Source organism: Melopsittacus undulatus, chromosome 2 (assembly GCF_012275295.1).
Source record: "Melopsittacus undulatus isolate bMelUnd1 chromosome 2, bMelUnd1.mat.Z, whole genome shotgun sequence".
Lineage (NCBI taxonomy): Eukaryota > Metazoa > Chordata > Aves > Psittaciformes > Psittaculidae > Melopsittacus > Melopsittacus undulatus.
The window spans coordinates 1-11,372 of record NC_047528.1 but is presented as its reverse complement, the minus strand read 5'-3'; the positions used below and the strand labels follow the sequence as shown (position 1 = coordinate 11,372).

Below are 11,372 nucleotides of genomic sequence, written 5' to 3'. Positions count from 1 at the left end.
TCGCGAGGGACACGGGCGCCTTGCCCTGGGAGCCCTGCAGCCTCCGGGCACACCGTGCAGGACACGGGCGCCTTGCCCTGGGAGCCCTGCACCCTCCGGGCACACCGCGCAGGACACGGGCGCCCTGTCCCGTATAGCCGCTCCCCGTCCCGAGCGCTCCTCACTCAGCTCCTGCTCCGCGCTTCAATCCCGACCCCTCCGCTCACCGCACGCTGGCCGCCCGTTGCCATGGTGACGTGCTTGCGGCCTTCCCTCGCTGCCTGGTTAGGGTCAGGTTTGCGCTCACGGGTGCACCGGAGGCCGTGGCGGCAGCGCCGAGCGCGGGGCGGCCGGACCGGGATCCCGGCACTAGGACCCCAGGGGGCCGCCCCGGGGGCGGGACCGGCAATGTAGCAGCGGGCGGGGCGGGGAGCGGCGGGCCCGGTAGGGGGCGTGCTCCGCTGGCAGCTCCTCACCGCTAATGCGCCTGTGACTGTTTGTGCGAGGCGGTGCGTCACTTCCTGCGTGTGTCTTCCGGTCGAGGCGTCCTGCTGTGAGGAGCATGGGCCGCGGGCGTCCCGGAGCCCCGAGCGCTGCCGTCGTGAGTGATCCGCGGCCATGACCCGTCGGGTGTCTCTACGGGACCCCGGCTGGGGGCGGAGCCTGGGCTCGGTTTGGGGGTCGGGGGGAAGCTGGGACGTGAGCAGCGTTCGGCAGGAACGGTGGGAATGGCCCTTCCCTCTCCTCGCCTGGCTCTCGGAGTCCCCTCGGTGCTGCCTGGCCCCACCAGGCCCTTGCGCTTCTGGGCCTGCGGTGTCGGTCGGAAGTGCCGGGACCTTACTCCAGCGCCATGTCCGTGTCCCGGCAGGTCCAGGGCACCGGCGGCAGCAGCGCCGTCAGCAAATGTTCAGCGGCGGCACAGGGTTACATCCAGGATCGGTTCCTGCGGCTCCTGCTGGGGCGGCGGCGGCGGCGGCGGCGAGCCCCGCTTGTCCACCGGTGAGCAGTGGGGGCTTCTCTGGCGGCCGGGCCCCGGTGCCTCATGGCCGGCGTACGTGGGGCTCGCAGGCGGCAGAAGGGGTCCGCTGGTCCCCCAGGTCCTCGGGGTGTCACTTCTGGTCAAGGCACAGCTTTTTAAAGTGTGTTTGAGAACATGAGCGTAGTGAGCGGCAGCGTGTGGGACACATCTCTTGGTGTAACCTCGGCAGACTGCTGGTAGCATTTTACACGGTTTAGGAGTGAAAACTGGAAGCTTTGGAGAAAACCATGTCACCTGACTGGTTCCTAGCTCCAGTCTTCACTGCTTCTGGAAAGTGCTGTAGACATGATTTAAAAATGAATGTACCACAAATGTTAGCGTGTCAGTGGTTTGCTCAAGAACATTACAACTTCACTAAGGTGTTTGGTGGCTCAGAACAGCAGTATTACCTTTTGAATCGGTGGTGTCTGACCAGTACTTCTCTGCAGCTTTGCATGACACAAGCATGAATATTTTTATGTGGTTAAAGGGTTCTGTGCTGATATGGAAGTGGAGTTTACATAATAAGAGACTAATAGCTTAATGCAGTCAGAAAGACTGCAAATTACCAAAGGAGTTTCATTTGGGGTGTGTTGAAGCAGAGCTTCCAGGCCTGTGAAGGTAAGTGTGGTCATCAGGTCAGGAGTTAATTTCATATTGTTATGGCATCTGATTTGAGGCAGGAACTTGGTTATTGACCACTCACGTAAGGGTTATCCATGGTCTTGTTGTGTAAAGCATTTTGTGAGTGCAGGAGATCTGTATTTATTAACAAGTTCTAGATGGACAAACTCATCAGACGTCTCCCGGTGCAGGGCTATAAACGTAAACTCAGTGGGTAGAAACCAAGAGAGGGGAAAAAGAGAGTTCTGTGAAGTGTGGGATGCCAGTGCTGGAGAAGCAGCATTCCTGATTACAACTGAATTTCATTCCACAGGGGTTATTACATCCGTGCCCGTGCTATAGATCACTGTGTTCAAGACTTCCTGCTGAAGACCCAAAGCCACCCTAGGACACAGGTGCATTTCCCTTGTCTGGGTGTAGTGGCAGTTTCCACTGTGTGCCTGACAAGCCTTTCTGGCTTGGTGCATCTGTTGTGACCCTTTCCCACAAGAGCAAGACAATCTGCCTGGCACTACTGTGCCTGGCCTTTATTGCTTTGACAGACCTAGCTGGGAGGGGGCAATACCTACAAAAATTTCTTCTGCCTCTTGCAGGAGCTTGCGTGATTTTGTCACTCTGCAAAGTGATGTTATTGAATGCTTTTTACACCTGGATGGTCAGGATATAACTTCTTATGATGCCTTCTCTGCAGATCTTGTCTTTAGGTGCTGGCTTTGACTCATTATACTTCCGTTTGAAGGACATGGGTCTTCTGCATCACACTGTGGTATATGAGGTGGATTTCCCAGATGTGGCATGCCAAAAAGCTGCTCTGATCAAAAGAATAGAAGAGTTGTCGGCACTGGTGGGAAGCAGTGAAGGGGAAGGATTAGGTATGATATTTATAGAAGGAAGGTTTTGTAGGTACTAAATGTTTAGAAGAAGCAAACAGCTTCAGCCTTTACAAAGCAAGATATGATGACAGAGGAGCTGCAGAGTTGTAAGTGAAAAGATGTTCATTTTCTGAAAAACTTTGGACCTAATGAATTGTTTGTAGCACTGGGAGGCACCAAGAAGATGTGCAGCTGCCAGAGGGATTTGCCAGGAGCAGATTGTATCAAACCAAGTTCAGTTTCTTTCTGATACAATTTCTGAAGTACTGTGTCCAGCTTTGGGCTCTGTGGTACAGAGACAGTGGAAAACTGCAGTATGTCCAGTGAGACGTCATGAGAATGATTAAATGGTGGAGGACATTTTGCAGGAGGGGAGGCTGGGAGAGCTGGGTTTGTTCAGCCTTAGGAAGAAGAGGTTGGGAGGGAGGTGAGTCTTGCAGTCTTCAGCTACCTAACAGGAAAGTGTAGACAAGATGGAGCCAGTTTTTCCTGGACACAGGAAGCAAACAGTCAACGGGCAGTGGTTGCAAGTATAATAAAAGTGTTGCATGGTTTTTGTTGTTTCCTCACCTATCCTGCTGCCATGTGAGTAGTTAAAAACAGGGATAGATTGCCCGTAAAGGTGGTGAAATCTCCACCCCGGAGATAGATAGTTGACTGGAGAAAGCCTTTAGCAACCTGCTACAGGTAACTCTGCTGTGAGCAAGGAGTTGGATTAGATGATCTTCAAAGGCCCATTTTGACCTAAATTATGCTGTGATTTATGGGCTTTTTGGATAGGAGAGAAGAGAGGACTCTTGGGTGTCTTGACTGTAATAAAATATGTGTTGTTGTGTTATCTGACTTTTTTTTTTCTCTTTCCAATGGAGGGAAAAAACTGAGCCTTATGTAATTACTGTAGAATAGACGCAGAACTGAAAGGATTATTATGCTGGTTAAGTACTATGGGGCAATTCAGTGGCAACATGAAGGAATGTAAAGTATGGGGTTCACAAGAGGTTTCTCCTGCATCTGATTTCCTTCAAGGTTTCCATTCATGTTCTAGATGATATGCTATAGAAGTTGAAAATGCAATAAACCAGAAGGAAATGGGGAGATGAGAGTAGGATTTTGATAAAGTACATGGATGGTGTCCTGAACCCAGGACAAATGATCTCTCAAACGTGGAATGAAATTCAGTGAGAACAAATGCAAGCTGCTATGTGGCTATAATAATCAATTGAAATGCCCACTGAAGACAGGTACAGAGATAGGTGCAGAGCACAAATCTCTGCCTCCCATGAGCAGCTGGACATATCTTAGTGAGCTCTTCCATGAGATTGTTCAGTTTCCTCTTGAATTCATTCACATGTTTAAAATATTGGCAGCCTTGTTGGATTGCACTGGTACAAGAGTAGGTGATTTCTAAAGGTACTTTACAGTTTCTTTATGATTTGGTTGAAACAGGTCAGCAGCTGTAACTTATGATGTTCTTGTTGAGTACAGAGATACACCAGGATGATGCTTGCAAAGTATATATTTGGACTAATTTCTAAAAACGGACGTGTGTGAGACTCCCCCCAGTGTTTACAGAGCACCAGCACATGCTGTGTCAGGATTCAGTGCCATTTACAGACATGACATCTATTTAAAAAACAAGCAAACCAACCAACCTCCAAAAGCTTGAGGATGGTTTTATGGTTGTGAGGCAAATCATTTGTACCCTATCAAAGCAATGGTACTTCACTTGCCTAAACTGAAAAGTCTGTAGATAAGAGTCCTTCAGATTTGATACTGGTTCTATAAAAATGTTAAATACAATAAAGTTCTGTTACAGCAAGTGTGATAATTCTGTTGAAATCTGCAGGTGAAATTTGCATTAGGAATAATGGAGTTTTTGATCTGCATTTAATGGATCACTTCTTGGCACTATCCCATTATGGTTCATTTAGTGATGGGGACTTTCTTGTACATGTTGCAAAGAAATTGAGTTTGTGGGCCCAGCCTTGTGAGCAATTGCCTGTGGGGTTGATTTTCCTCTGTGTCCCCTTTGGTCTCAGTATGACATCTGCACTGCAGTGAGATTGTACCATTTTTATCTCCAAGGAGCCGTTACCTTTTCTGGAAAGGATTATAAATTACTGGGAGTGGACTTATCAGAGCTGTCTCAGCTGGAGAGAGTCCTGGAGGAAGCAGGATTGGACACTGAAATCACCACCCTCTTCATAGCAGAGGTGGTGCTCACCTACATGGAAAATCACAGGTCAGTTGAGTTTTCCCCTGTTAGCTAGGTGGTGAAATGAAAAGAGTAAGTCGTGGTTTAAACCCAAATCGCACAGTTCGTTCACTCACCCCCCCCCTTGCTTCCCCAACTCCCGGAGAGTTAGGAAGGAGAATCCAAAGCATGTAGCCCCCACGGGTTGAGATAAGCACAGTTTAATAACTAAAGCACAACATAAATCACTACTGCTACTACTACTACAAATAATAATGATAAAGCCAATAACAAGTGCAGAGAATACAGCACCTCACCAGCCACCAACCCATAACTCACCCCACCCTGCCCGACCGAGCACCGACTGATACCTCCTCCATCCCCCCAGAGTCTCCAGCCCTTCCCGGGTAACTCCCGGTTACATCCTGGGTATGACGTGCTATGGTATGGAATACCTCTTTGGCTAGCCTGGCTCAGGTGTCCTGTCTCTCCTTCCTCCCAGCCTCCCCTCCTTCCCTGCAGAGCATGAGACTAACAAAGTCCTTGGACAAACCAAACATTTGAGCAGTAACTCAAAACATACTATCACAACGTTCCCAGCCCGAAAGTCAAACCACAGCACTGCACCAGCTACCAAGGAGGAGAAAAAATGACTGCTACTGCTGAACCCAGGACAGTTGTATGTATGTCACCTGCGGCTGTCCTGTTATAAGAACTTCTGTCTTGTACCTAGCCTCAGGAATTCTGTGGCAGTGCTGAGCAGCTCCTTGTATCATGATTGTGATGAGGTAATCTGTCCACATAGCATATTAAAATGGAGGTGAAAAAAAAGAGAAACCTTGAAAGAGTGCTTTTGAGTTTTTTTGTTTTCTCATCCCCTGAATTCTCTGCACAGATGAGGGAGATGTTCATAAGTCCCCAGCACAGGATTCTGTCTTGTGTATTGCCTCTGTTAGGATGCCTTAATAGCATGCTTTATGGTGTTGCACGAAGGTAAACTGCATCTGCTATTGATAAGTGGGCCCTCAACTGTTTGATTTCTGAGGTACAATCTGCCTGACAGGTCTGACGCCCTGATTCAGTGGGCAGCAGAGCATTTCTCTCGGGCGTGCTTTCTGCTGTATGAGCAGATGCACCCAAGGGACCCCTTTGGACAAGTCATGCAGCAGCATTTTAACCAGCTGAACTCTACACTTCATTCTGTGGCAGAGTACCCTGATTGTGAGGCACAGCAGAAGCGCTTCTTGGCAAAGGTGAGTACCTGCAGCACTGGGCACACATGAAGCACCTGGGACAGACTGTCACATGAAATAATTCGGGAAGTCATAAGCTGTGTCAGTTATGGGTTGAAACCAAGAGGGCCAGGGCACTGCCTTTTCTATTAGCATGACTAGTCATTTGAAGGTTCTTCCAACCAACTTGCAGCCTCCTTTCTGTATGGTATTAAGGCAGGATGGGTTCCTTTAAGACTTTTGATATAACAAATTAAGTTTCTAAGAGCTTTACAGGTAAGAGACCTATCCTCACCAGATTCTGGGATGCTGTTGTTCCAGCTAGACAGCTTATGGTTTTTATGCAGGTGTTTAATTTAGGGTCTTAATTTTCTTGTGGGAAGTGAGTGTGTCCTTCTGAGGTAATCATTTTGAGGGATTTCTGTTTCAGGGCTGGACTGAATGCAGTGTCATGGATATGAATGAGTTTTTTACCTGTTGTATTCCAGAAGATGAGCAGCAAAGAGTGCAGACTCTGGAGCCTTTTGATGAATATGAGGTAACCCTCCTTTATTCTGAACACCAGTGACCTGTCTAGTAGCTCCTTCCTGCTGCTTGCTCTTCAGATTTTTGAGGGAGATTAGTTTTGTTTTTTTCTTTCGGCAGGAATGGCATCTGAAATGTGCCCATTACTTTGTCCTGGCTGCATCAAAGGGGATGGAACCTTCCTGGACTCCGCTGTTGCCCAGTATGACAGGTACATACCCACTAGTTTTTGTAGTATTCATTCATCTCGTGCAGACTTCCTTGAGGGGTTTTAGGAGACAGTAAAACCCTGGAAGGAACTGATCAGATGCATCATCCGAGTAGCTTTCTCCATCTTTCTGATTCTGCTGCCCATAGTGAGGCCAGGGCAATGTCCTGACGCTGGTGATTCTGACCAGTTTCATTCTTCCAGATTATTGAACCTTCCAGTCTGAACAGCTCTTCCTTCTGTTTATACATGGGGCCTTCCAGTGCATTGCAATGCCAGTCTGCCATGCTCCTCCTCCTATTTTGGGGATCCCACAGACTCTCTGTTTTCAATGTATTCCCACTTACCTCCGTATGGCTCTCTGAGCCATTCTGTTCTTTCAGCTCCCAAAAGGTTGTTACAGTTTATGTAAAATCATAGAATCATAGACGAGTTAGGGTTGGAAAGGACCTTAAGATCATCTAGTTCCAACCCCTGCCATGAGCAGGGACACCTGACAGTAAACCGTGTCACCCAGGGCTCTGGACAGCCTGGCCTTGAACACTGCCAAGGATGGAGCATTCACAACTTCCCTGGGCAGCCCGTTCCAGTGCCTCAGCACCCTTACAGTAAAGAACTTCTTCATAGAATCATAGAATAGTTTGGGTTGGAAAAGACCTCAAGATCATTTGGTTCCAACCCCCCTGCCATGGGCAGGGATACCTCCCGCTAAACCATACCACCCAAGGCTTCATCGAACCTGGCCTTGAACACTGCCAGGGATGGAGCATTCACAATGTCCCAGGACAACCCATTCCAGTGCCTCACCACCCTTACAGTAAAGAATTTCTTCCTTACATCCAATCTAAATTTCCCCTGTATAAGTTTTAACCCGTCACCCCTTGTCCTATCACTACAGTCCCTAATAAAGAGTCCGTCCCCAGCATGTCTATAGACCCCTGTCAGATAGTGGAAGGCTGCTGTGACGTCTCCATGCAGCTTCTCCAGGCTGAACAGCCTCAGCTTTCTCAGCCTGTCTCCATACAGGAGGTGCTCCAGTCCCCTGATCATCCTCATGTCTCTCCAGTTTAGAGACAAAGGATGTTGTGTGGGACAGTGTCAAACGCTTTGCTCAAGTCTAGGTAGATGACATCAATTGCTCTACCCCTGTCCATCAGTTCCATAGCTCCATCGTAGGAGGCCACCAAATTGGTCAGGCAGGATTTCCCCCTAGTGAAGCCATGCTGGCTGTCACCAAGCACCTTGTTGTTTCTCATGTGCCCTAGCATGCCTTCCAAGAGAATCTGCTCCCAGATTTTGCCAGGCACAGAGGTGACACTGACTGCTCTGTAATTCCCCGGGTCATCCATTTTCCCCTTCTTGAACATGGGGGTTATATTTCCCTTTTTCCAGTTGTCAGGAACTTCACCTGACTGCCATGATTGTTCAAATATGATAGACAGTGGCTTAGCAGCTTCATTTGCCAGCTCCTTCAGGACCTGTGGATGGATATCCTCAGGTCCCATGGACTTGTGCACATTCAGGTTCTTGATGGTCTCGAACCAGATCCTCTCCTACAGTGGACCTAGGGTCATCATTCTCACAGTCCCTGCGTCTGCCTTCCAAGACTTGGTTGGTGTGGTCAGAGCATTTGCCAGTGAAGACTGAGACAAAGAAGTCATTCAGAACCTCAGCCTTCTCCAAATCCAGGTAGATGGTTCTCTTGATAGTTTCCGGAGAGGGCCCATGTTGTCCCTCGTCTGTCTTTTATTTGCAGTGTAATTATAGAATCCCTTCTTGTTATCTTTCACATCCCTAGCCAAGTTTAATTCTGACTGGGCCTTAGCTTTCCTAACCTGGTCCCTAGCTTCCCAGACAACATCTCTGTATTCTTCCCAGGCCAGCTATCCTTGCTTCCACTTTTTATAAGCCTCTTTTTCCCTTTGAAGTTTCTTCAGCAGCTCCTTATCTATCCAAGGAGGTCTCCTGGCCCTCCTGCTGCACTTCCTTCTAGTTGGGGTGGAACACTCCTGAGCTTGTAGCAGGTGATCCTTGAATATCAACCAACAGTCTTGGGCCCCCTGCCCTCTAGGGCTATATCACATGGAACCTTACTAAGCAGGTTCCTGAAGAGGCCAAAGCCTGCTCTCTTGAGACTAGTCTTGTTCACAGTATAGCTCCACAAGTAGTTCTAACTGCAACTGAAAGATGAAATCCGAGTTCTAGGGAGAAGGAAAAACAGTTGGAAAAGGATAGGGCAGATGGCATTCCTTAAGCCAACAGGGCCACTGAATTAATTGTATTGTATCTTGATTATATTTGAAAACATGTAGTGAAATCAAAACTAAGTGAATGTTCATGTGGTTAAGTGTATTGTGTGATTGTCACTGGTCCTGATGTTATAAGCTTAAAGGTTTCTGAACGTGTAGGATCTATACTTAAGTTAACAAGAAGAAATAATATCTGACATTTGCTTAACTGACATTAATACAGTGAAGACACTTCATTTGTTAGAGACATGAATAGGGTCTTGCTGCTACTGTCTCTGTTGTATTCACAACTGATAGCAAGAGCCTTCAAAGTCAAATAAATTATCGTTGTTTAGACATTTTTTACTGGGAATGGGAAAAGGTTGATCTCCAATACCAGTCTCTGCCCCAGCGATCCTCTCAATTAGATTTAGGTCCCTGTTTAAGAGAGCTGCAAGTCCTGTATCTTCAAAACAGAGCATGGGAAATATATTTTCTAGAATGAAAACCCCTCAGTCTTAAAAAGATGCATCTGTAGAAAGGTGTGAGCCCAAGGAGATGCAGTCATCAAACAATAGAAAGTAATGTCATGTACTAAACAACATTTGGTACAATCTTCCTGGGTATGGCATACAAAAAGTAGATTGAGAACTGCTTCTGCTCCACCTCATCATCTCTTACAGCATGAGGATATGACTCTTGATTAAAACAAAGAAACTGATTAAAAGAAAACAATTTGTATAATGCACAGGTGTACTAGAGTCCTGTGATGTGATCTTGTTTCATACTAAGTGATAGAGGATTTAGGGAGAAAATATTTAGACGACTGAAAATACTCTCTTATAATGGGACTATTGGAATTAATAGAGATTACTTGTCACACTTTAGGACTTTGTTTCAATGCTTTTGTGAAGGTAGGATCAAAATCTAGCAAGAAACTTCGAAATCCAGCTTCCAGGCCCCGTTTTCTGCTTGTTTCTGCTATTTAAGTAGCCAGCTATTGTCTTCATCAGAAAAGTATTCTTTTTGATGTTGTTGCAGTGATTCCTGTCTTGCTACAGCAGTTCAGGACACTGCAGTCTCTTAGTAAGTATTACTCCACCACATTAAAGTAGTCTCAGAACCATGTCAGGAGTTGAGGGAGCAGAGGTTGCAAGTTGGCACAATGGCAGTTTAAACCATTACAGTTTGATTTCTAGGGCAGGTCGGATTCTCTGTGCTCTGAAGTTGCTTCACAATCTTTTCTTCTTGAAAAGCTGAAGATTTGCTTAATCTCTCATTTAAAATGTACTCCTTGGTTCTTGTTTATGCTGAGTTCTTTGGTTCTCTCTGGCTTACAGTTCCTCATGGTGCTGTTGAGATGGCTGGAAGTGTCCCTGCGGTGCGTGCAATGTGCTCTGACACTTCCGGGTTGAGACGTTATGGTCACCACTCTGTTCTTCTAAAACGCGATGTGATCCTCACCACTGGAGGCTTTGGGGAGGAGGATGGACAGCACTGCCGGATGAGGAATTTTCATGTGCTAATAAAACATGCAGGCTGCTGGAAAGCTGGCTGTGTAAAGAAAGAAAGTACTGATAAAAGATGGGGTGAGTTCTCATACTGGTGTCAGGTGTAAGGAAGATGTTCTTGTTTGACAATGAATCATGTCTAGTGGAAACCTAATGTCACAATACAATTATGCTGGCAGTATAAGAAATCTGAAGGTTCTCAATGCTAAGTGTTAGGTCCTGTGCTTGGGCCACAACCTCATGGAACACTCCAGGCTTGGGGGAGAGTGGCTGGAAAGTTCTTAATGGAGAAGGACCTAGAGGTGCTGATTGATGGTGCTGAACATGAGCAGCTTGTGTCCAGACAGCCAGGAAGCTCCCAATATCCTGGCCTGTATCAGCACCAGTGCAGCAGCAGGGCCAGGGCAGGGATTGTGCCCCTGCACTGGGCACTGGTGAGGCTGCACCTCAAATCCTGTGTTCAGTTCTGGGCCCCTCACTCCAAGAGAGACATTGAGGGGCTGGAGCGGGGCCAGAGAAGGGAATGGAGCTGGTGCAGGGCCTGGAGCCCAAGGGTGATGGGGAATGGCTGAGGGAGCTGGGGGGTTGGTCTGGAGAAGAGAAGGCTCGGGGGGACCTGATGGCTCCCTCCAAGTGCCTGCCAGGAGGATGGAGCCAGGAGGGGGCTGCTCTCTGCTCCCAGGGAGCAAGGGACAGAGGAAATGGCTTCAGAGTGCGCCAGGGGCAATTTAGGTGGAGATCAGGAATAATTTCTTCCTGAAAAGGGTTATTGAGCATTGGAACAGGCTGCCCAGGGCAGTGGTGGAGTCACCATCCCTGGAGGTATTTAAAAGATATGTAGATGTGGTGTACTCATGGTGTAGTACGGACATGGTGTAGTGGTAGACTTGATAGACTTGACAGTGTTATGCTTATGTTTGGATTTGATGATATTAAGGGTCTTTTCCAACTTAAGTGACTCTAAAATTCTATAAACTTGAT

The 11,372-nt window shown here is 47.5% G+C and overlaps 1 protein-coding gene across 1 annotated transcript; it reads left to right on the top strand.

Annotated features, from left to right (window-relative positions):
* Positions 1-517: 517 nt before the first annotated feature.
* LOC101878546 (tRNA wybutosine-synthesizing protein 4) lies at positions 518-10,469 on the top strand (the record flags this gene model as incomplete). Its single annotated transcript, XM_034072708.1, has 9 exons — positions 518-580; positions 848-978; positions 1,935-2,016; positions 2,313-2,493; positions 4,579-4,735; positions 5,751-5,940; positions 6,350-6,457; positions 6,565-6,655; positions 10,221-10,469. Coding segments are annotated over exons 1-9 (1,228 nt in total), but the record flags the coding sequence as incomplete, so codon positions are not given.
* Between the last annotated feature and the right edge of the window lie 903 nt (positions 10,470-11,372).